The sequence below is a fragment of the Homarus americanus genome, unplaced genomic scaffold, assembly GCF_018991925.1.
Source record: "Homarus americanus isolate GMGI-L3 unplaced genomic scaffold, GMGI_Hamer_2.0 scaffold51859, whole genome shotgun sequence".
Lineage (NCBI taxonomy): Eukaryota > Metazoa > Arthropoda > Malacostraca > Decapoda > Nephropidae > Homarus > Homarus americanus.
The window spans coordinates 16,594,857-16,621,443 of NW_024711292.1; the positions used below are offsets into that span (position 1 = coordinate 16,594,857).

A 26,587-nucleotide genomic window follows, 5' to 3' on the forward strand; every position below is an offset into this window, starting at 1 on the left:
ATACTTCACTTGGAGTTAGGTTAGAACATTGGCCTCGAGAAAATTAGAAATCTGTTTTAAAGTAAAGTGTACAGTAAAATGTATTGAAAAGTGTCTGAAAATGTCTGAAAACAGAGGTTAGCTACCTAATTATTTTTGCAGTCTTTGTGAAAATCTCAGAAAAGTGTTGGTTGTATGCCAAGGTAAATTTTTTTTTGGGTGCCTTTCTGCACTGGTACGGTAGCAATTGTTGTGATCACTCGAGTTAATACTTTGTTATTTACAGACAATGAGGGACATTGAACATGTGCCGTATTACGAGTGTTGTGGACAGTGTTGATTTCTGAGTGTACCGGATAGCCGTAATTGTATTAAGGTTATGTAACAGTGTTATTTGTAATTGACATAATATGGATGTAGTTGTTTTAATTTTAATTGGAAGTGTTTTAGTTATAAGTTGATGTCAGATTTGGGCAAGTGAATTTATTTGTATAACCTGTGTTGTGTTAGATACCCGAGTATTTTGTATTTTTTGTATTGTTTCTATTAGTATGATTTTTAGTGCATAGAGCATTAGTTTCTAGCAATGTAGACTTACAGGCATTGTCATTAAGTGTGTTTTATGTTTATTTGAGATCTAATACATGTATAATTTCAGCAATTGCTTTGATGAGTTGAGGACTCTATGGTGATATGGACATCTGTAAAAGAACGCAATCTTTGAAAATTGATTGGTGAAAGTACTGGTAAGGACCCCCCATTTGTGAGTACCACAGAGTAAATTGCGAAATGATAAGTGTTGAAATCATTGCAATTGAAAAGACAGTGAATATTTGTTGAGTACTGAGGGGACAGTCTCGTAAAGTATTACAGTATTACCACTTTATTTTTGTGAGAGTGACTCAGTAATGGAAATGTCTGATTCTTTTTTTTAAATTTGTGTTGTGTCGTACAGTGAGTAGTTGTGACCTCCAGGCTTGATGGCCGTCACAAGAGAACAATTGAGTGCAGTCAGCTCAGAACCTGTATCCAGTAAGTTGATGTGTAGACTTGAGAAATATGAGGGTGGAGACATGTTCATTCTCAGGAATGACACCAGGGTTTCACCACCAGTTGCTTCATCAGGTGCATGGCCTGAGGGACAAGGAAGTGTAGAATAGACGAGTGTGGAATGCTTCTCTTGCTAGTTATGTGAGAGATGAGCATCAGTGTTACCGAGATTTCTTTAAAGGGCTGTAGACTTTGACTGGCAGGCATTGATTGTTGACGTGCATGGTGAAGAGTGATGTTTTGCATACTTGTGTTGCAATTGAGATGTACAACTGGTAAGTGAGTACATTGTTTGCCATGTGAGTTGTGGAATGTTTGAGAGTGTGTAGGTGTTTGTGATTTTTTTTCTTTGATTTTTTTTTTAGATGGGGATTGTCAAGTGCAGTAGACACAGAGATTGGAAGATGGATTGGAAGTTATGCAATCATCTGATGGGTATCTGTTACTAGTTGAGTAAAGATACCAGTTGTGAGTTCTCAAGTTTTGCCGGTAAAGCCCTAGCTAGGCTTATTGTGGATGTGTATAGGAGTAATGTTCGTGACTTTTAGGTGGAGTCAGGCCTCGACAATGGCGCTGATTTCACTACATGGCTAATGCCATAAGTACAGATAGTTTTAGGTTTGGTTGTACTCCCACTAGGACCGTTAGGAGGTGCATGTATTCTTAGGAATCTCCGCTCGTTCGGGATCCTTCGAAGGTTGCTGCCTTTCGCGAGTAGGAGAGGGCTCTTTAGTTTAAAGCCAAGCATGTCATTCCTTCGACTTGATGGGGTCTGTTCATCTACGTCCTAGCTTGAGAAGTCTAAGTTAAATCTCAGTGGTGTCGAGTAAGCATTTGATCAGTCTCCTCTTTGAACTATGATATGAGAAACTGTATCTTCAGAGTTTGTATTGTGTAACAAATTTGTTATGTATGTAACCCCATTTTTATGTATTTTCTTTATTATTGCATTATTCTATGTATATTTGATTACCTGTATTTTATTTCCCTATGCCATGTTGTCAATGATAACACTGGTCAACAGCCAAAATGGTTCACATATGAGATCATGCTCACACAAATAATTTCATATTGCTGAATTCGAATCTGATATTTGTTTTGTTCTATCAGACCAGGTTTTATAAAAAAATCAATAGTTACAAATATTTAATATTCCATCACGTGTCGTGCAAATGATGAGATTATCTCATGTGACTGTGCTTTCATGACTAATTTCATATTAATGAATATTAATTGGATGTTTCATTCTACCATCAGACCTACTTTCTTAAAGAATAAAAAAAACAGTAAATATAGTAACATTATCGCGTCATGCAAGATACAATTTTAAACCTATCACAGATAAGCTCATAAAAAATTGTACCAAAAAACATAAGTTCAAATCCTTTATAATGACAAAATATGAAGTTCTAAAAGTGCTTCTGAACTTTACTCTTTCTCTTGTACAGCTTGCTCTCTTCTCGTTGCAGTGTCCAGCAATAGTCGCCCATCATGTTAGGACTGAATTGTCCCTGATATCTGCTCTCCATTATGGCGATATCTTGATGAAATCTTTCGCCGTGTTCATCACTAACGTCTCCAAGGTTACCTGGGAAAAATTCAATATGAGAGTGGAAAAAATGCAATTTCAAGGACATCCTTGCTCCCAATGCATGATAATTCTGAAGCATGGTTGTTACGATTTCTTTGTAGTTGTCAGCACGATAGTTTCCAAGAAAATTCTTTGACACATTGACAAATGATTCCCATGCTTTTTTCTCCAGTGGGTTCAATGTTTTGGTGAATTCGCTATCATTAACTAGTATACGAATTTGTGGTCCATTCAAGACACCTGCTTTCAACTTGGCTTCGGAACCACACCACCTAGTTTCTGAGATAAGTATAGAGTCCCAGCACCGAATTAATCCATAGTTTTGATGAAATTTTTAGCCAAACCGAGCTTTAGATGCAGTGGAGGCAAAAATATCTGTTCTGGATCTACAAGCAGATTGTGAGCACAGTTAAACCTTCCAGGCGCATCTCTTGGTCTTGTCGGCCAATCCTTTCTCACATAGTGCTCTGCATCAGCTCTGCTGTTCCACAAGCACAAAAAGCACATGTGCTTTGTGTAGCCACTCTGAAGGCCCAGTAGTAAACTGATGACTTTGAGATCGCCACATATCTTCCACTGGTGTTTCTCATACTCTATAGCGGCCAACAGAATTTTCATTGTTTCATAGCTCTCAATTATTTTTGTTGCGTGTGCTATTGGGACAGATGGAAGCCGATTGCCATTATGTAAAAGAACAGCTTTCAGAGAGTCTTTTCCTGAGTCTATAAACAGCCTCCAATCCTCTGTCTTGTATGTTTCAGACTTGCAGAGTTGTTGCATGAGAGATACTGCGTCCTCGCAATAACAAAGGTTGTTTGCCATCTTGAAAAATGCAGACAGCTGTCTATGTCGGTAACGCGCTGTAGTGATATGCACTCCATCTTCTAGCAGGTTACGCTGCTTTAGTCTGGATCCCAAAACTTCAGCCTTTTCTTTTGACAAGTTTAGGTCCCTGATGAGATCATGAAGCGCTTCTTGAGTAAATAGTTTAGGCCTGGTATTTTCAGAGTCATCCTGGTAGTCGTTTTCCATTGAGGTAGAGGTAGAATCGGAATCACTCAATTCTTGTTCAGTCGGTGGATTTGGGACTGGAAGTTCAGCACTGTGCGGTACTGGTCGGATTGCAGAAGCAATATTGGGGTACTGTACCTTGCCTCGTGTCTTGATTTTTATTCCCTTAATATTTGTGAGACAGAAGTAGCAGTCACTACTGTGGTCTTTAGGTTCACGCCATATCATTGGTACAGCAAACGGCATTCCTGAACTTCGTTTACCACACATCCACTCGCTCAGGTGGTTAACACAAGACTTACAGGCTACATGAGGTGCCCATTTCTTGTCTTGGTCACCCAAATGACATTTGAAGTAACTTTTGTAGTTCAGTCGAACAGCTTTTGTGATTGGTTTCTTGAGGCTACCAGGAGTGAAGGCACCACATATGTAGCAAAAACTGTCAGCACCGTTCACACACTTGCGACGTTCCATGTTTTGTTAATTTCAGAGTAATTACAAATCATGCAGGTGTAGATATGCAATATCATGAATCAGCAAACTGAAACAAACAAAAAAGCACAAATCAGGACAAAATAATTGCATAAGTGGAGCCAATGATCATATAAATTACTGTATGAATAGCATGGTACACTAAATATATAGATATGCTGGTTCTGGAAAACTGAGCCTCATACAGCTATACGAATGTCATAATTGAGTTCAGCACATACAATTACACTAGAATCAGACTGTTTTGATCCAGAACCATGAGAATTTTTTTTTTTATGTTGACCAGTGTAATGGATTAATTTTGTTTTAGCTACTGTTTATCCCACGTATGTAACCTTTGTTTATTTTTATTTTGTATGCTTTTGTACCAGATACCTATAATAGCCCTGATGTGTTTTACGAGTGTATGTAGTGTGAAACCGTGACGAAAGTTAACAGTTGTTTAAAGAATCTGTGTAATTACCGTACATGTTTAGCGAACGTTACCGCTTAATAAGAATCTCGGGAAATGGGAGAGCTTTGTCATGGTCACGTTGACTGCTGATCTATTTAACTAATGATTCTTATTAAACTCCACGCCCGCAAAACATGAGTGAGTTAGTGACCCCTAGAAGGAGCGTGTTTACCCTCGCGATCCCTCCCAGTAAGCCCCGCGTTTGTGAAGACAGTTATCAATACGTTGTTTATTCCACTTTCTCCTGGGAAGCTCAATCTTGAATTAGTCTGTGTAAATCAACCCAAGTAATTCGCCAGACCTTTGTCAACTGAGGGTCATCTTTGAATGAGTAACAGTTAGTTTGTTTGTAATTATTGTCATTGCGTGAGTAGCGATCACTGGCAACTCAGGGGTATATAAACTCAAGATGGCCAGGGAGAGCGTCCCCTGACGCTGCCCCGTTTGTCTCCAGATCCTTGGGATTCCTGAATCGCTCTACCATCCAACAACGGCCTCGGATGTAGTAGATGGCCAGCCGGGATCATATATGAAAAGATGGCACCGATGCAGCCTGATTAATGTGCCCCACGGCTTCGTTGGGCCAGACCCCAGACCCGCCATGTGTCTGGCTACACCACAATAACAAAGGCCGCGAGCCCTAGTGTTCTGCCCTGGGTTACTCCTTGGGAGTGAACGTCCAGAGAGTGTGGTAACATGTATGATAGGGATAATTAGTTGGAAATAATTATCCCATGTTGGGTAGTGGACCCCTGCATATACTAGTGTCATTATTTACGTATATGTTGAATAATCTACAATGAGTGCCATGTAATGTAACACCAGTAATGTTGGTAGTAAGAGCAAAGAAGAAGGAACTGAGTTTGCACTAAGCTCAGGAGGTGAACCTGTTAATTATATGATTAATACAATATCTTTCCCCCATTGATTGCATATTAATAAACTTGTTTTTAGAGTACTTTAGGTGTATTCATTTCTCCCACAGTATTTTACCTTTATTTCCATCCAAGTGACTTGATACCAAAATTACCATACTCACGTGCCTAGTACCCTCGACCATGCTACCAAAAGAATGACCATGCTACCAAAAGAATGTCCAGGCTACCAAAAGAATGTCCATGCTACCAAAGAATAGGTGACGGAACTGAGTAAGAGTGAGAACCAAGAGAAGTAAGTAAGATGAGGGAGGTGTAGAAACAGAGAGGGAACCGGCCCCCTCACATTGGTGGCAGGCCTAAAAATCCGCCCCCTCACAGACTGTATATATATATATACACCCCGTTTATAAATTCTCCCTACAGCACCGTCCAGTAGAAAACAGAGTACTGTAATCTGCATTGAGAAAAAATAAATAAACACAGGTGGAGCTCCTGCACACTGATATATTATTTTCATGGTATTGTTATTTAAAATAATTGTATTTGACAAATTCCTGGCTATGCATCCGTTATTTATTAGATTATAAATGCAACCCCGTCATAAACAGACACCAAATGTAGAGGCCCCAGCCCATCTCCCTGTCACTCCTGGAGTAAGTGACAGTTGCTTAGGTTTCAGCAGGAGGAGGGAAGGACATAGAGGAATACAGCATGACTGATGCATGTGTGTACCATTTGGGGGGGAGGGGGGATTGTTTTGTTATTAGTGTGACCTATTATTACGTAAATAATTGTGGACAGTAAATTAGCATAGAATGGTTTGGACTTGTAGCACAAGCTGGGAATATCACTGTAATGTGCAGTAACACATTCTGCTCATAATTTGAGTTTTGTCCCATGTATTTATAGCCTTGCTTAATATATCCTGTGCTGTGACTTTACTGGTTACTGCTTAACTCTCTCCCACCCCTCTTGCCCCCCCACACATCTGCCCCAGTCATCCCTCTCTCTCTCGCTGGTGACTGCTTCGGTTTCAAGAGTCTATTCTCCCAGAGTTCACACCACAAGGAGAGGGTGGATTGAAAATGCAGATTGTAAAAGTTGAAGTGGAAGAGGCTGTACCGATGTAAATGTGTACATAATTTTACTTAACAGCCACACTGACTCGTGAACCTTAAAAGGGGCTTATTCTGTTGTTGCATGCAGTATCTCCACTGGCCTTAACAGGCTCATAGAATGCACTTTTTTTTTTAATCGAGCATATCAGTTTACATGTAACACATTATCCATAATTGATTCCTTTATCTACTAGTCATCACATGTGAAATAAACTTCTCCAGAATTGACCACTTATCTATTATTTATTTGGGAACAAACTATCCATGCCATAAAAGACAGAAAAATAAGAGCCATTAACATCTTAGAAGTTGGGGGGAATGAGATGAGATATCCAAGAAATAAGTATGCATAAAGAGACTGGAGAGATTAGATAAAAGTAGTTTCTGAGGACGGATGTGCCACTGCTGCTGGATTGGAAACAATGCAAGTTAAGACCCAAGATAAATTAAATTGCATCACCGGCGATTAGTCAAGGGTTCAAGCCTCAGCCTGGACTCACGTGAGAAGGGTGTTATCCAGTGTGACCCTACCTAACATCACAGGTTTCCTGGTTCCCCCGTTTCCTTCCTGTACTAACAATGGATAGAGCGCCCAAACGGCTAGTAAGCATATAAGTGGCGAAGAACAGAAAATGTGCTCAGAGCAATGACTACAGATGATAAGGAGAGGACTTTATCTGTATTAAATTATCTCCAGTCATTGGAGACATTAATCCACTGCAAAGACACATTTTGGGAAAATACACAAGTGGCTTTATATGGTAATTCAGTTAAGACATACACGCAGAGATGTCAAATATATTGTGGTATATTCAATCCAATATTTCCACAATCATATTATTTCAATGGTAATGCCTTTTTAATTTCAATAAATCTCTTCATACATCTGGCTAAAGTCAAACATCAATAAAAATTTTTGTTATCTTTAATATAGGTACAAATACAGAATTATTACAAAATACAAAACTCCAAAGTTCATGACTATTACATAATTTTCAGCCATAAACAAGTCATCCAAAAGTCAAGAACATGAGCAGGCAGACCAACACTCACTTGGCACGTATTGGGAAATATATTTTCTGTATTATTTCTTTGAACTGGATGAAAATCATCTTTCAAATAGTCACATGCAAGCTCTGTTTATAGATATATAACTTATAGACAACACCAAATATTATGAGATGTTAAACACATCCACCGAGAAGATCATTTCCTATATTCAGTGAAATAGTTTTTAGAGCATAATGTAGCAGCGCAATCCTGAAAGGTTTATACATTCAGTACAGCCAAACAGGACACAAAACTTTTTTTAAGAGTTTAATCAAAGGATTCACAATCTGATATCAAAAGTGATATGAAAGATGTAGGTTTTTTGCCAATTATGACATCAACAGACTGATGAAATGTTATGGTAAGATGATATATATATATATATATATATATATATATATATATATATATATATATATATATATATATATATATATATATATATATATATATATATATATATATATATATATATATATATGTATATATACGTCTATAACCCCCCTTCGTATATAGGTCGACCCCGATTTTATGACCAAGAAATCGTTAATTTATGATATTCCTCGTTTATAGGTCGACCCAAGATTTTGAGGGTAATGGAACAACAAAACCTTCAGAAAAACTCTACGTCCTATAAACTTGTTTACCATTTATTATTACGACACTTTACACTGAAACGCAGGTAGTTTCAACAAAAATATTGTATATTTCCATTCAAGTATTTATTCAAGTCAATTAGGAGGGAATATTATTGTAATACAACAGTTTTTTAACTAAACCATTCGAAAAGCGATTACGGTAACATCTTTTGAACGAAAGAAAGCGAGTCATTGTTTTCGTCACGATTTTATCCCACTTTCCACTGTAATACGTACGTAATTTCAGGAAAAAATATTACATTTCCGTGAATGTAGTATATCAAGCACAGTATGAATAGAATATCATTGTAATATAACAGAATTTTAACCGAAAACTATTAAAAAAAACGAATAACATCTCAAGAACATCGGAAGCTTAGGTGAAGTCTTTTGTTTTCGTCATGTATTTTATCCTATTTTACATTGAAATACATCACGTTTCAGCAAAACTACTATTTATTTCCGAGAATATATTCATTCAGGCACAGTTTAGGTAAAATATACGTGTGATGTAATAGTTTTTTAACTGAAAACGATTCGAAAAACACGTTCCCTCTAGCCCTGTTCAAGGAGAGGACTGGGAGAAGCTGTTTGGTGCTGCAGACGATGACAAGGAAAATGATTTTGATGGATTTTAATGAAAATATTCAGAAATATGGTATCGTAATATTTATTCAAGTCAATTAGGATATTATTGTAATACAATACAACAGTTTTTTAACTAAACCATTCGAAAAGTGATTACGGTAACATCTTTTGAACGAAACAAAGCGAAAGTCATTGTTTTCATCACAATTTTATCCCACTTTCCACTGTAATACGTATGTCATTTCAGCAAAAAATATTACATTTCCGTGAAGGTATTATATCAACCACAGTATGAATAGAATATCACTAATATAACAGTATTTTAACCGAAAACTATTAAAAATACGAGTAACATATCTTGAACATCGGAAGGTTAGGTAAAGTCTTTTGTTTTCTGCATGTAGTTTATCCTAATTTACATTGAAATACATCACGTTTCAGCAAAACTACTATTTATTTCTGAGAATATGGAAATGTAATATTTTTGCTGAAATGACGTACGTATTATAGTGGAAAGTGGGATAAAATCGTGACAAAAACAATGACTCGCTTTCTTTCGTTCACAAGATGTTACCGTAATCGCCTTTTGAATGGTTTTCAGTTAAAAACTGTTATATTACAATAATATTCTATCCTAATTCACTTGTGATGTAAAAGTTTTTTAACTGAAAACGATTCGAAAAACACGTGTACCGTCTAGCTGATACGGCAGAGCCCTGGTCGTGGAGGCTTTGTGTTTGCATCGGCCCTTCTTAAGCAGCTTTTAATTTTAGCGTACGTTGAAATTGTGTTTACCGGTGTATTCTTATTTTCTTGCTTCTTATTTTCCAGAAATATGACAAGTTTTTATATAATACAATGTTACGGTACTTTTAATTTAGAAGTATTCATTTTTAAAAATACAGAAGACACCAAACAAATACTAGTACGGATATTTGCGTGACTCTCCCGCCAAAAAAGACCAAACAGCTGGTACTCTCTCCCTCAGCCCTACCAAAAATAGCCCAACATCTTTCTTGTTTATTCTCTTCCAATTTCTCACTTTAACTGGTATTTTTTACTTCATATTGCCTACATCAGATAAACTACAGTAATTGAGGTTAGATATTGTTATAAATTTGATTACCGGGTCCTGGCAGGTACCGTTAGAACCACCTGACCCTACCAACAGTGTTGCAAGTCAGACAGCATTTTTTTTTTTTTACATTTTTGGTGTCTCCATTTGTTAATTTTTTTTCTGTGGGGTTTGCACAATAGTATACTGTTTTACCTACAGTATTGTAAAACGATTTGGGAAAAGAAATACTCGGTAACTTAAAATTTTAAAAGGAAAATTTTGAAACTGGCAACTGTGTGTAGATGACCTGACTCACATCATATTGATGTTTCAAATTTAATTAAAAAAAATTTATGTATCTATAAATACACTTTTAAAAATGAATACTTTATGTTTTACATACTCCTGTGCATACCATACCATGCATTTGGCTACTTTGGGCTTGCTATGATGACGCAAGAGATCTGCCCTGGCAACTGTACCGACACTCACAGCGGGTGGTGCGTTGGTGCATCGTTTCCATTGTTTACTGGTAGTTACTGGTAAATTTTTTTCAACCTAACGAAACTATTACCCGTATAGAGGTCGACCCCCAACTTTTTGCCAAAAAATTTGGTCTTAAGAACTCGTGCTATACACGGGTATATACGGGTATATATATATATATATATATATATATATATATATATATATATATATATATATATATATATATATATATATATATATATATATATATATATATATATATATATATATATTTTTATATATATATATCATCTTACCATAACATTTCATCAGTCCGTTGATATATATATATATATATATATATATATATATGCCAGTGGTATCCACCCTTACCTACTTGCCATCAAGAGGCATACTGATGCCTGAAGGTAAAATATGACAGATCCTTTGTATGGTAATATTGCATGGGTAGTGGGAGACAGCCACAATACTCATGAATTAATTTCATTGCCATGCATAGACTATTCAAAATGAAAAAACTAGACACATTGAGCATATAGCACACAATAAAAAAAGGGGCTGAACTGAATATGAGTGTGAAGTGATTGAGTTTTATAAATACATTAACTATATCCCCATATAGATGAATCAACTTATATCACTGACATTTTTTCATACCATATACAGCTACACTGTCAACTCATCCTACCATAAGTTGGTAACAAAATAAACTAACTGACCTATGTATACTTAGGTGTTGATATGAAAATATATCATATTTTATTATAACATTTCAACTACTTGTAAAGGTCTGAAATAAAAATATAATGAGATATAGTGAAGGCCCCAATAACCCAAATTTCATTTATTTCATCACGTGTGTTTTCAAAGATTATGAATCCCCATCAAAATTATATGCTGCAAAGGCAGCATTTAAAATTATTTTACAAACTTTTCACAAATGCCTTGCTACAGTGAGAGAGCATTACTATGACATTCTCCAGCAATTGGAGACTAAAAACATGTATATTCTGTCAATCTCTACAATAACATTTATGTCATCAGTGATAAGGGAAATAACCCTGAGACATAAAGCTGCCATCAAACTAAGGTACCCTAAACATAATCTTCAGCAGAATAATACAAAAATACCAATACTATATCTGAAATTTTAACTTTAGCAATATTAACCAATATAAATCAGTCATTCAATATCATGCATGCCCTCTCACTCAGTAAACGCAGGCTACACAGTCAATCTTCACAAGACATTTCTCTTATTAACTCCATAGATCAAGGGTGTAAGTTTACCGCAATACCTATGCTCAAACAATGTTCCAAGAATCTTCATATGGTAAAATCAACTATTTGTGAAGGGCCTTGGCGAATGCATTACTGCATCACATTTAAAATAAATAAATAGCTGAAAACTTTTGGAACATAAAATTACAAATACAGTAAAACATAAAAACATTTGTTTTATATCAGTATTACTATGAAAGCATCAAGGGATCAGTTCACACAAAAAAGGAACCATCTATGACAAGAACTGGTGGCTGTCACCCTCATGCAGCATGGCTAGCCCACCTCTAACTTAAGGAGAACTAATCATAAAAGTTGACACATGAGAACAATTGTGCCATCAAGGCTCAGCTGAAGGGCATGATGTAACTTCATGTTGATGAAAAATTAAACCTAAATGAATCACAGACTAATTACATAAAAAAATTTAACGAGAGTATAGAAAGTTACACAATCTGCAATCAAAGTAGTACAACAGAGTCTGCTGGTAGAGCTGAAGCTACAGAGTTGATATTCTCGAAATTATTGTGTTACATCACAAGTCAACTTCCAAATGGAATACTTTTATTCTCATCAATTACTTAGATACAAAAAGTCAATCAACTTTGTGACCTATTGCATACAAATCTTTTTTCCAATAAATCGTCCCCACATTAAGTAAAGTAGTACATTTAAAATTGTTATAAATCTTACAACACATCAACAAACACTTGCAAAAAATAAAAATAAAATAATAATAATAAAAATATAATTGTTGGACAAATGTGTACTATAGGCATCTCTTCTTGTTGAAAAAAGCCACACAATTTGAAAAGAATGAGAGTGCTTTATTGAGGTAATGCTAGAATACATGCTTAATGGTGAATAAAATAAAAGGGGGTGGTGTATGGCATTGATGAAGAGCTGAGATTTAGAACATCCTAAAGACCCTTTACAAACCTGTAATATTAAAGATTTGAACCAATTCAACATCTTTACAAATAGCCAAAATCCTATGAAGAAGGAACATCTGCCTTTTTGATCATTTTCATAGATTTTGCTAAGCTCTGAAGAGAAACAAATCGACTCTTGATCCAGATTGTACCATTAGCAATTCCCAAAGCACACCATACACAGCACCATATAAAGGCCATGAAATTTGAGTATCACTTGTCACAGTTCTAGCTTCTGCTTACAGATAAGCTAAAGCACCTTCAGCCGGGATGACAGCCCTCAGTCCATGTCCTCCAACATTCATACAGATGAAGATGAATATAGTCCTGCACTGTTATAAGGCGAGTTGCTGTTGGCAGTCTCTATCTCCTTGGAGAGCCTTGTCATGATGTCCCGGTACACTAATGGGTCAATGTTTGTTGATAAAACATAAAGGATCCACCTGTTGAAGAGAATAGTTTTCAGTTCAAGGTCACAACTATGCAACACAGCTATGCTTCACCAATTAGACTAAAAATGAACAAAGAATCTTTAACTTCTATCTTTTTTGTTAAGTACTATATGAACAACAATCCATAACACTGCCAAACAGCATGTAATATGTGACACTCCCAACCCACAACACACACATGTGTATGCACAAACATACTGAATGTCTCAAAATATTCTTACTATCCCAATCACTACATTTTCTCATAACCTGCTATCAATATACCCTCACTAGTCCTGTCATTATTCTTCTTACTACTTTTTATACAGAACGGTATCCTTGTGCCAGCTTTGTTCATGTGTTCAAGGCTGTTAATATGAATTGCTTGCCAATTAAAATGGTTTAAATAATTTTCTAAAAGGACTAGTTATTTGATTGGCAACCATATCATGAAATGATACCAGTAATCAAAAGCTTCGGGAGACTTCATCCCTCAAACTCCCCCATTAAGATGTCACACAGGACTTCAAGCTGTTATGTGATCTCCATGCCTAACCTAGTGTGAAATATCATATTTACAAGTCTGGGATTTTATTTAATTTTCTGCAACATTCTTGTAACATAACCTACCACAAAAACTACTACACTACAGCTAAGTCTTGAGTACTAGATTCTACTTGAAAACCAATATTTTATCTTACCAGTCACCAATGGAGGTTTTATTTGTGATCGCTTCAACAGTCTCGATGGGGACAGCCTTATTATGCTTGTGCATTGCTCGTGGGCGCAAGCCAGGCAGGGTAAAGAGGGCAATGCGGTATAGGATGAGAGCCCCCAAAAGGGTACCCAAGATCACATACCAAAACCACACAGTGATGAAGACCTTAGGAATGAAAGGAAATTTGTCACTATTTGTACATAGCAATCTTCTATTAATGTGTTGTCTGAAGACATTGACACTTGCTTTTATGTGTATATTGGAAAAATTGCACTACAACTGTAAAATAATATCTAAATGTATAACATAACTTAAATTTCCTAAAATGGAGATAAAGGTGGACTAGTATGAAAAGAGATGGTCAAGTATCATCCAATAATCATGCCCTTGAAGTTTGGTTACTACAGTATAGCATATTTTCAGTGTTAAACACGTCTTCACTCATGCACGGCACTGTGTCTATGACTTTGGAAGTATGGTGGGGCACCAGAGTGTGTTTATGAGTATGTGTGGTATGGAGGCCAGAGCCAGACTGTGCCACCAGGCCTATGATGTCAGAGGTATGCTATGCATAATGATACACAGGTGTGAAGTAGTTCAGTAGTTCTCACCAACCGTGGGGTTAGGTTCCTGAAAAACCCTGTGGTTGGCAAAACTAACGGCTCATGGAAAATGGGTGGTTAGGTTCCATAGCTGCAGATCACACTCATCAAAGCCTAATTAAGTTGCCTGTTCCTTCCCTAAACAATACAATGTCTGTACAGTAGGGTCGTGATGATCCACAATTTGATACACTGCATTTGATTTATCACGAGTAACTACAATACTCCCATTATTCTTCATGTTCATGGGTCAGTGCAATACATCGTGAGTTTAACTTTCCCCAGCCACTTGTATCAACGTACCGCCACGCACCCGTCTCCCACCACACAAGCATCCTCCCAGTTACCAACTAACTTCCCTATTCTGTAGACGTGTATATCAACGCTCGTGTTTTTAGATTTTATCTAATTGTTGATGCGTTGAATACACAGTTTTACAATGTTCAAACATCATACAATGGCCCCTAGTCCAAGTGCACCTTCCAAGAGAAAAGGAAGACCTTCAATATTGAAGAAAAAATTAAAATCTCGGATGAACCTGAGCGTGGCTCGGGGGCCTCAGCTATTGCTCACCGTTATAGAGTTAATGAGAACACAATTAGGAGCATCAAGCTGATGGTAGCTGTAATACTGTATAAGGCGTACAAGACGATCTTTGAAACTTAAAATAAGACTGCCATAATTAGAGGTCATCTTATATTCCCAGTATAAAATGTCAACCTAAAATCCTACAGCTCAGGTCAGTCCCATGGGTGGCAGAGATTGTCGGCTAACACCTACCTAATTTTTACCACTAATACTTCCTACCTAAACTTTTGTTTGCTAGGTAAGCTTAATTAACAAATAAATTATAATTTAATACAAATGCAGCATAATGAAACTTGTCTTACCTAAAATAATATGTGGAAGGACTGTATGACTATCAACTGGAAAGCCATAGTTTTCTTAAAATACAGTACAGTAAATGTGAGGGATAAATACAAAATACTGTAATACCAAAAGTTATAAAAAAATTGCTGTACCTGTATTACCAAACCAGTAAATAAAAGCCAAATGAAAGTTTAACACAATCACACAATCCCACATGTAGTGGGATGTAAACAATCCCTGTATGTACTGGGCAGTTCCTAGTGAACGTGTCCGGTACCAATAAGTATTTGTAATGTGTATACCGTAGGTACCTATACTTATAATTACATCCTTTTGTATTAAATTAGGTAAATTTGATTAATAATACGAACAAATGTTTGATAATTTTAGGTCCATAAAGTGATGGTGAGAAACATAATAGCATAGAGCCAGTGACTTGGCTTTGCCAGTACAATAGGCTACTAAATCTGCAAAAATTATTTTTCCAAAATATACCTTGCTAATTATAGAGTGCATCTTATGACCTGGGAAATATGGCACAGTGATATCCCCGTTAGCTGGAAAAATTGGTGCAGAGCACTTCCTGGGATGAGAGATTTCTGGCTAACCAGATGACTTTCTCAAACCCAGAAAAATTACTTATCCCTGTACGGTAATTGTTTCTGGTTACTGGGAAAAGTTTCCGAGTGTCTAAGCTAGACATCTTGCACAGACACATACTCGCCCACTTCCCCAGAACATTTATGGATGCTGGGGATGTTTTCCTCGAGTTTAAACTTCCGGAGTCCGTAAATGCAGTTCTAATTAAGTTAGAAACTCTATTTCTTTACTACAGTGATCCCTCGGTTAACGAGATTTCGGTTAACGAGCAATCCCTCGATTAACGAGTTTTTTACAAGCCGACCTCAACATGTTTTCGCTTGCATTTGGCGGTCCACCACCTATAGTACTAGTCCGCAAATACAGTAAACGGTTTTAGGGCTTAAATTCCTTACTATTTTAGTAAATATCAAGAAGTTTATACTATTCAATAATTTTAAAAGTTTAATATTAATATTTTTTAGTCATTTTAACAATTATTGAACATAATTGAAGGTAAAGAAACTAGTTTCTGGCACGCCATCCAGCCTGTTAACACACAAACAGGCGTTAGTCTCTCTCTCTTTTCAGTGGAGGTAACATATTGCTTGAGACTCTCTTCAACTAAATGCTTTTTTCCTGTGTTTCCAAGCAAATTATTGGTCATTTTGAAATTTATTTTACATATTGACAATATATAATGCAGTGCAGTGTAGATTTAAAGAAAATAATCTTGAATTACACCAAGAGAACTAAAATTTTATGGGTGAAATGGCGCCAAGGGGTGACTTCTCTTCCACCCCAATGCCTTCTCCTCCACCCCCATTCTAATTCCCATCATCATCATCATCCAGGAGCCTTCTACATACACACCTCAAAGTAAGTGTGCTTTTCTACATTTTTTTGTTGAATTTAGGCAATTTTCTATGAGCTGGAACCAATTACCCAAAAACCCATTAAAACAATGGTTTCGGTTAGCGAGCAACATGCTGGAACGGATTGTGCTCGTTAACCGAGGGACCACTGTATAATAATCCAGAATAGTTTATCTAAAAGTCTGGTTAAATAAATGTATTTAAAATTTTTAAATCTATATTATGGGCATAAATAAAGATGTGTGTTACAGCTGTGGGGGATTAGTGGTTTTCATGGAATTGGCCTGACCCAATGTCAGGTGGAGGTAGGGTGGGGGATTAGTGGTCTCATATTACTGGAATATCAGGTCACCCTTTCTTGGATGGGGGATTAGTGGGTTTCATGGCCTGAAGATGTCTTGAACAAACACAAAACCTTAAGTATTTTTATGAAGATTGTAACATGTATAAGTATAAATGACCAAAGTCGTATCCCTTCAGTATTATGATACATAATACTTTTAAATGTGGAGTGAGAAAGCAGAAAGGTGTGGGTGTTTAGAGAGATGGAGTGGAAGTGAGTGTTGCCAAGAGCTCCTCAACAGCTGATATTTAATTCTCTACCACACAGATGTGTTATACAATAAGACCTTCCCCTCATGCTTGCTGTCTTAATGTATATATATATATGTGTGTGTGTGTGTGTGTGTGTGTGTGTGTGTGTGTGTGTGTGTGTGTGTGTGTGTGTGTGTGTGTGTGTGTGTGTGTGTGTGTGTGTGTGTGTGTGTGTGTGTGTGTGTGTGTGTGTGTGTGTGTGTGTGTGTGTGTGTGTGTGTGTGTGTGTGTGTGTGTGTGTGTGTGTGTGTGTGTGTGTGTGTGTGTGTGTGTGTGTGTGTGTGTGTGTGTGTGTGTGTGTGTGTGTGTGTGTGTGTGTGTGTGTGTGTGTGTGTGTGTGTGTGTGTGTGTGTGTGTGTGTGTGTGTGTGTGTGTGTGTGTGTGTGTGTGTGTGTGTGTGTGTGTGTGTGTGTGTGTGTGTGTGTGTGTGTGTGTGTGTGTGTGTGTGTGTGTGTGTGTGTGTGTGTGTGTGTGTGTGTGTGTGTGTGTGTGTGTGTGTGTGTGTGTGTGTGTGTGTGTGTGTGTGTGTGTGTGTGTGTGTGTGTGTGTGTGTGTGTGTGTGTGTGTGTGTGTGTGTGTGTGTGTGTGTGTGTGTGTGTGTGTGTGTGTGTGTGTGTGTGTGTGTGTGTGTGTGTGTGTGTGTGTGTGTGTGTGTGTGTGTGTGTGTGTGTGTGTGTGTGTGTGTGTGTGTGTGTGTGTGTGTGTGTGTGTGTGTGTGTGTGTGTGTGTGTGTGTGTGTGTGTGTGTGTGTGTGTGTGTGTGTGTGTGTGTGTGTGTGTGTGTGTGTGTGTGTGTGTGTGTGTGTGTGTGTGTGTGTGTGTGTGTGTGTGTGTGTGTGTGTGTGTGTGTGTGTGTGTGTGTGTGTGTGTGTGTGTGTGTGTGTGTGTGTGTGTGTGTGTGTGTGTGTGTGTGTGTGTGTGTGTGTGTGTGTGTGTGTGTGTGTGTGTGTGTGTGTGTGTGTGTGTGTGTGTGTGTGTGTGTGTGTGTGTGTGTGTGTGTGTGTGTGTGTGTGTGTGTGTGTGTGTGTGTGTGTGTGTGTGTGTGTGTGTGTGTGTGTGTGTGTGTGTGTGTGTGTGTGTGTGTGTGTGTGTGTGTGTGTGTGTGTGTGTGTGTGTGTGTGTGTGTGTGTGTGTGTGTGTGTGTGTGTGTGTGTGTGTGTGTGTGTGTGTGTGTGTGTGTGTGTGTGTGTGTGTGTGTGTGTGTGTGTGTGTGTGTGTGTGTGTGTTGTGTGTGTGTGTGTGTGAGCCAGAAGGCTGAAAATATACAGTTACATAATTGGGAAATGGGATCGATTTACAAATAATATACAAATAACATAAGTAATACAAATAAGATATAATATAACTAGATGGGGAAAAGCTCAAACTACAGTGGTCCCTCGGTTAACGAGCACAATCCGTTCTAGAAGGTTGCTCGTTAACCGAAAAACTCGTTAACCGAAACCATTGTTTCAATGGGTTTTTGGGTAATTGGTTCCAGCTCACCGAAAATTGCCTAAATTCAACAAAAAAGGTAAAAAAGTAAACTTACTTTGAGGTGTGTATGTACTGTAGAAGGCTCCTGGATGATGATGATGGGAATTAGACTGGGGGTGGAGGAGAAGGGAGAAGAGAAGGCATTGGGGTGGAAGAGAAGTCACCCCATGGCGCTATTTCACCCATAAAATTTTAGTTCTCTTGGTGTAATTCAAGATTATTTTCTTTAAATCAACACTGCACTGCATTATATATTGTCAATATGTAAATTAAATTTCAACATGACCCATAATTTGACTGGAAACACAGAAAAAAGCATTTATGTTGAAGAGAGTCTCAAGCAAGATGTTACCTCCACTGAAAAGATACAAAGACTGATGCCTGTATGGTGTGTTGAGAGGCTGGATGGCGCGCATAAAACTAGTTTCATTTCCTTCAATTTTGTTCAATAATTGTTAAAATGACTAAAAAATTTAATATTAAACGCACACATATATTTACAAAACAGGTAGAGGAAATTGCTGTCTCTAGAATGACTGGCTCCCTGTCCCAGTTGCAAAAATGCCGGCAACTTTTAAACTGCCCACAGACATTCTTGGGTACATCCAGGGTGTCATCTGTGAATAATAGAGGACCGCGAAATATTAATTCACGAATTTGGGGGCCCCCTGTATTTTTAACCTATGAGGTATATACATAGTACTGTACTGTATTGTATATGAAAGGTACAGGTATTATTAAGCACAGATTTATTTTTTTTTAAATTCCGGCTTTGGGAATGATTTTCCGAACAAATTTCAATTCCAGCTATTGGAGAGTTCCAGGTTTGCGGGATTCCGGCTAATGGAAATATTACTACTCTGCACTGTCCTGTAGTGCTGACTCCTCTTGATCCCTGGCACACAGCCTCAGATTTATTTTATTTATTTTCCATGGCAATCCGCGAGTTTACGAGGGACGCAAGCTTTAAAACTGTGAACTTTAAGGGAATACTGTACCACAAAAGCAAGTCATATTATAAAGGCCTAGCATGGAAAATAATAAGTGATAGTGAAATGTAGTGCAATATAGGTTTGAATATGGGTTATGTGAATTATAGTGAATATATTGTGCCTATTTGATACGTATTTATATTTTTGACAATATTTCAAATTTTGTCACAGAACATCTAACTGGTCTATTTCTCTTCCTTAGTATGTGGACAGTAATAATCCATCATAAAAAAAATTATTTCAAAAGATTTTGACAAAAACACTAGCAAGGAAATAAAAATGTGTATAAATATTTCGGCGACTGTGCACCTAACCAACAGTTATTTTTACTTTTTATTCTATAACTCCGTAACTTTTTACATTATCTCTTTTTATGATTACACCATCGTCTTCCTCATGAGTTACTCTTTCTTGCCGTGTACATTTTATACTGACTTATGCAATGATGTGGGTACAGCACGAAGAGGAATCAACAGTAAACTCTCAGTTTTCACTTATAATTTGCCAAAATGTTTTTTATTTATTATTTTATTTTTGAGGGTTTCATATGATTTCCCAGCCTTTTTAATGCAGGAAGGCATCATTTGAATAAATATTTGACAATATCTTAGCCATGAATAGTGCTTGGGAAAGAAAATATTTCTATACGATTTCTGGTCATTCTGCGGGCTCCAAACAGGGCAAGTGACAGGCTCATTAAATAAATTTCAGGCAATCCTGAGTGTTAATTGTATAAATCGAGAATTTATTTACCCCCATGGCGCATCCTACTGATTCTACGCTCTCACCAAGCACTACTCTATCGAGCACTTCAACTTTCTTTTCAAGTCATTACATTCCTTATCCTCTTCACTTTCTTCTCACCTTTATCATAAAACTCAATGCACACTTAGGGGCCATAGTTAAAGGCAAAATCAATGTTATTACTGTAGAAAATGTCCAATAAAACATGTCTGCACAGTATGAGATCACACAACTGAGAGAGCATGGTGGGAGGCTGGACACTTCACGGATGAATACATTGGAGCACAGAGGGAAATTTAATGCTGCGGTTGGTTAAATGGTATAGAGAGTAAAGGCCGTGGATACCTGAAATCCACTGATGGAAAATCTGTGGTTGGCGAGGGACTACTGAATTTTTTACATTGTTTGTTTTAATGGGCTATTGTTGTTTTGTAAGGGCAGGGTTGTGCTTTAACCTACCCTAAACTATGGAATTAACACTGTTCTGACTTATGAACAGGATCCAGGAATGTAACCTGTTCATAACTTGGGGACTGCTTGTATCTGTTGTATAGATAAGCCATAAGACATTGATCCTCATCTGTGACCCAGATCTTTAATATGAGAGTTGAGACACCTGAATACCGTACTGTATTCTACACTTTGTTTAGTGAAGACACATTTTTAAACCCTTCATAAGAACATATATACTCACAGAAAAGTTGTACTCCAAATAAACATAATTATCACCTTTGACTTTACAAATAATGTATATCAGGAATCCCATGCAGGTTTCACTTAGAAAGGGGCATATCTAGGGATCACTGGGATTTAGAAAATATATCCATTTCTAGGTTATTTATTTTTGTTTAAGAGGGACCAAGCAACCACAATGTCAGAAAGCCATACAAATGGAAGGAAAAGTTCATAGATGGCACGGAACATGACAATACCCCTCTGGCCCTAGAGACTGAGAGGTAAAATGCAAATCTAACAAAAAAGAAACTATGCACTTCTTAACAATTTCTACGGTACACAGGTTGTGAATAATAAGACACAAGGTGCTGTGGAAGTGAAGGCGGAGTTCAACAAACAGCTTATCAGGACCAGTCTTAACTGTATTGAGTCTGGGTATTTATTTGTAAAGAGGATGAACAATTCATAGGTGAGTATTATGTTAAAGGGATTAATTAAATATTAAGAAGATGGGGGTTTGAGGTGGTACTGGATGGGAGGAGGATGGACATCTAGGAAGAAGTTATGTGCATGTATGAATCAGAAAGAATAGAGCTGAATGTTTTTTGGAGATATATGATGCTGCAGTATAATACGTGACATGGTGAAGAAAATGTTGAAGTTTTTGAGAAAATCAAGATGTAGTAAAATGTGTACCCGTATTATAATTTTTATTATATTTTCGCCACCCAGGCCCCAATGTGGGTCAGTGACTTGTGCCCGGGTAGGCTAATACAAAAAAAAAAAAAAAAAAAAAAATTAACCATTCTGAAAACCGAAAAATTCCAAAATCCAAAATGCCTCTGGCCCCACGGATTTCGGATAAGGGATTGTCAACCTGTACTATATTTTCAATCAAGGTTATAAACATAAAATAAACTTTTCCCCATGCTTAAAGACACAGCACAGCTGACCATAATATATTTAGACCTTTTTAATAATGATCTAATTACATGATAAAACATCTACTACATACTGTACTGTATATAGTAAAAATTCATATTTCTCAGTGTAAGAGTTAGTAGCATCTATAGTCTTCATGGATTTCTTTAAAATAAATGGAAACATTCCAAAACATCTTTAAAATAAAAATATATTCATTTAACAATTACCTTCTCATTAAGAATATTGAGAAATTTTATATGGATAAAATTTAGTTATTCATGTAAATGAGAAGTGTCAAACTTAAATATGAAAGCAAACTTATTCTTGCCTTATAGGTGCTTGCCACACCCATATTGTCTTAACATTCTTTGAATTTTCATATTTGATTTGCATATGATCAAAATTATCGCTTTAGGGTTTTCATACGCAAATTTGCGTAAGAACGCAAGATACGCAAGCCACACATTTGACAACATCAGTGTGATCTGGCAACTATGTACACTGCCTCCTCCAAGGTTATGTGCGTAACCACACCAGTCGCCCTTTACGATTCAACAATAGAGGACGTAACCTTGACCTACATTTTCCACCATTTCTTCGTGACTTGTTCTGATTTCTCGTTCATCACAGCGATTTCATTTATATATAAAAGTGTTGTGATAGTTTTGAACCATGCCCCATGTTGCTAGCGAAGGTGGAAGGGTGAGAAAACATAAACAGTACAAGGAGAGTGCATCATGTGGTGCCTCCTGAAGCATCTCCCAACGTCCCTGGCCCTTCAACAAGCAGTCCTAGTGTGAAAGAAACTGCCAGGCATGTTGTTGTGACTAAAAATAAAAATATAAAAAGTGTTGCGCATGTGACATCTCAACCACCAGATGGCTTACCTCATGGCCACTCATCTCCCTCACAAGTGACACGACTTGTACTCCCACTAAAACTAGATTTAGTCGCCTTGTTCAGGCTAAGTACTGCACTGTGAAGCAGGGTAATGACCCAGAACTAATGATGAGTGTACTTGATGATTATAATCGAGATATTGTGAGTGATAGAGAAGTGCATAGTGATGACAAGCGTGTGGGTGGCCAAGGTAGACGGAGGCAAAGTGCTGGTTCTCCCTCCCTCAGTGATAACTCATCCCCTCCGCAGTCCTCACCACTACCTGCACCATTTCCACCATCTGCTGGGAGATGTTTGAATAAAAACAATTTACCACCTTTTGTTCTCCCATTCACAGGATTACCAGGAATCAAGGTTCCCATTCCTCTTACAGCCCTGGGATTTCTGCAGCTGTTTATCACCGCTATGCCCTTTTTTGTCATCAGCAGCGTAACACTGATAGCGATTCCTGGATCCCTGTCACTCTCCCAAAGTTGTAAAATTCCTGGGGTTGATGATCATAATGGAAGTGATGACAGCTGCCAGGCAGTATATATACTGGGAGATAGGGGAACTCTATCACGTCCCCTTCTTCAAATTATGACTTTAAAGAGGCTCAAACAGATAGCAAGACACCTGCATTTCTGCAACAATGAAGCTCTTGTGAATCCTGGTGATTGACTGGCCAAGGTGAGAACAGTGATGGAGTAACTGCAGAAGCTCTTTAAGTCCTACTACATCCCCAACAAGGACCTGTCTCTGGATGAGGGTATTATGGCATGGCATGGGCAACTTGTGATCAGGTGCCATAATCCTGACAAGTCCCCAAAATACGGTGTCAAGTTCTACATTCTCGCTGAGGCAGACAGTGGGTATGTGCACAAGTTCATTTTGTACTAGGGCTTAGGCACAAAGAGCAACTGATTGAGGGACTGGAGAACAAGGGCTATACACTGTACATGGACAACTATTATAACAGCATTAGGCTTGCTGATGAGCTCCTTTGTGTTGGAATCCACTTCTGTGGCACGCTACGCCTGGACCGTGGCACCCCCAAGGAGTTCAGACACAAGGTGAAAGACAAGAAATTCCCTGTACATACAGTGGAATACCGGCGACGAGATAATACCTTTGTCATCAGCTGGAAGGACAAGAGGCTAGTAACCATGATCTTAACCTGCCACAATGCCGACACATAACTAGTCGTCATGAAGAAGGTCAAGGAAACAGGACACAGCAGGTTCGAGTGACAAACACTCCAAGAGACCCAAGGCCACATGATAGTACAACAAGAATATGAATGGTGTTAATCACTTTGACCAGATGGTGAAGTACAATCAGTTTGTACAATGCACCCAACGTTGGACAAAGTAAATGTTCAAATTCTTCCTCCAGATGGCCATGTTCAATGTCCACCATCTGTACTCTGTCTACTCCAAGCCATTTTATGTGAATCCTGATAACTTTAGTCCCAGTGCAAAGCAGTTTTAAGACATTAAAAACATTTCAGGGAAGTATCTCTGTACGTAATGTACAGCCACACCAAGTTAATACAGTATTGGGTATACTGTTCACACTTTAACAAACAATAAACATGCCTGGTAAGTGAATTTTTATTCTATTTATATGTGCACTTAACATTACTAAAAATAAAAAGTAATATCGTTTTTATAAAATTAAATACAATGGGACCACATCCCTTCTTATCCCATTAGTTCTTACTGAAAAATTTCTTAGATTTATGTCCTTCCATACCCTCCAGAAACACATCACTGACGTAAACAGAGGTATACAGTATATTACTATATACATAAACCTCCCAATTAACTACAGTAGTGTGTGGAGAAACAATTAAAATGAACTTACCCTTGGGCCATAAGTAAGAAATTCTCCTCCTAGGAACTTGTCAACAAGGAACAGCTGACCAATGATATTCACAAAGGACAGTAACTCGCAGAACCAGTATTTGAAGACGTAGCCATTGTGCATCTATAAAGATCAAACAGAAAAGCCATATTTAATAATTTTTCTAATGCATACATTCATCTTGTGTAGGGATAAACTGATCAATGAGGAATGTTGCCAGATGTTTGACTGATAAGAGAAGCCACAATGTTTAAATTATTGTAAAGCAGTTACTTCTGTATTATTTTTTCCTTAGATAATGACCAAGATGTTAGGTATGATTTCAGCTGCCCAGTTATGACTACAATGCACTGTATTTACATACATAAACTGTATTTTCATAAATATATTTTTATAACTGTAACTAATTTACAATACACATTACCATGCAGATTATCACATGTACATTATATATATATATATATATATATATATATATATATATATATATATATATATATATATATATATATATATATATATATATATATATATATATATATATATATATACACACACACACATATATATACACCTAGACCCCGACTTACGACGGGGTTAGGGACCCAAATCCAGGTCGCAAGTCCGACATGGTCGTAAGTCCGACATAGATAAAAAAAAAATAAAAATAAAAAATTAATAAAAAATCTACAATGAAATACAGTACAGTAAAAGTAATGAATAATGATGAATGGATACAGTACAGTGAAAGTAATAAATAATAAGGAATGGATACAGTGTGACTGAGCACTTAACCTTTAATGTAGTCAGCTGAATGCACATGGGGCCCCCATAATTTTCTAATTATACATGGAGACTACATTAACTGGAAACGTTTCGGTATAGAAAATGCGTGTCATTTTTTTTATCTATATCTGAGGCGGTCGTAGTCCCGACGGTCGTAAGTCCACGTAGTCGTAAGTCGGGGTCTAGGTGTGTATATATATATATATATATATATATATATATATATATATATATATATATATATATATATATATATATATATATATATATATATATATATATATATAAAGTAAATCACTGTAGGTGCGCGTGATCCAGGTATATGCTGATAACCACAAGGAAAAAGAAAACATGAAGTTCCCAAGCGCTTTTGTGTAATTCACATCTTCAGGAGTGAGTACAGACTAAGGAGAAGTACAAAACAAGGTATATATATACAGAGGAGGGTGAGATCAGGTCCACAATGGTCAGGTATTAGGTAATGACCCTACTAATCTTTAAAAAGCACTGCAACGGTCGGTAGTCAGGTGAGAGGGTAAGGTGACCCAACCTTCTCACCTGGTTACAAATCTTTTTAATTACAAAATTGTCCAGTTTGTACATGCCATTACTCAAATTCATGTTGACTGCTTCGGTATGTTTAATGAGACTAGATTCTATAATGTTCCTACTGTCAATTGAATTACAAGGTAATATTGAGGAGGCATTATCCCAGTCAATGCAATGCTTATTATCCCTCAGATGAACAAACAGAGCATTGGATTCCTGGCCTGTCCTAACACTATATTTATGTTGCTTAAGTCTAGTTACAAGATCTTTACCTGTCTGGCCTAAGTAAAACATATTACATTCCTTGCAAGGCAAGGAACTTTATAAATGCATTTGTTTAACAGTGCATGAGTTTTTAAATGCCACATTGACATTTCAGGTTTTTAGTTGTAAAGGAATGTGAGAAATTTTTGTGAAATG

General features: G+C 37.2%; 1 protein-coding gene across 1 annotated transcript in view; it reads right to left on the reverse strand.

Moving 5' to 3' along the window:
- Positions 1-11,104: 11,104 nt before the first annotated feature.
- LOC121856673 (innexin inx1-like) overlaps positions 11,105-26,587 on the reverse strand; it is a 57,191-nt gene continuing 41,708 nt past the window's right edge. The window contains exons 4-7 of the mRNA XM_042352395.1: positions 24,821-24,955; positions 22,315-22,335; positions 13,741-13,922; positions 11,105-13,051 (exon numbers count right to left, since the gene is read on the reverse strand). Of these exons, the coding sequence (XP_042208329.1) occupies positions 12,910-13,051; positions 13,741-13,922; positions 22,315-22,335; positions 24,821-24,955 (480 nt within the window). The 3' untranslated portion in view covers positions 11,105-12,909. The remainder of the gene's footprint in view (positions 13,052-13,740; positions 13,923-22,314; positions 22,336-24,820; positions 24,956-26,587) is intronic.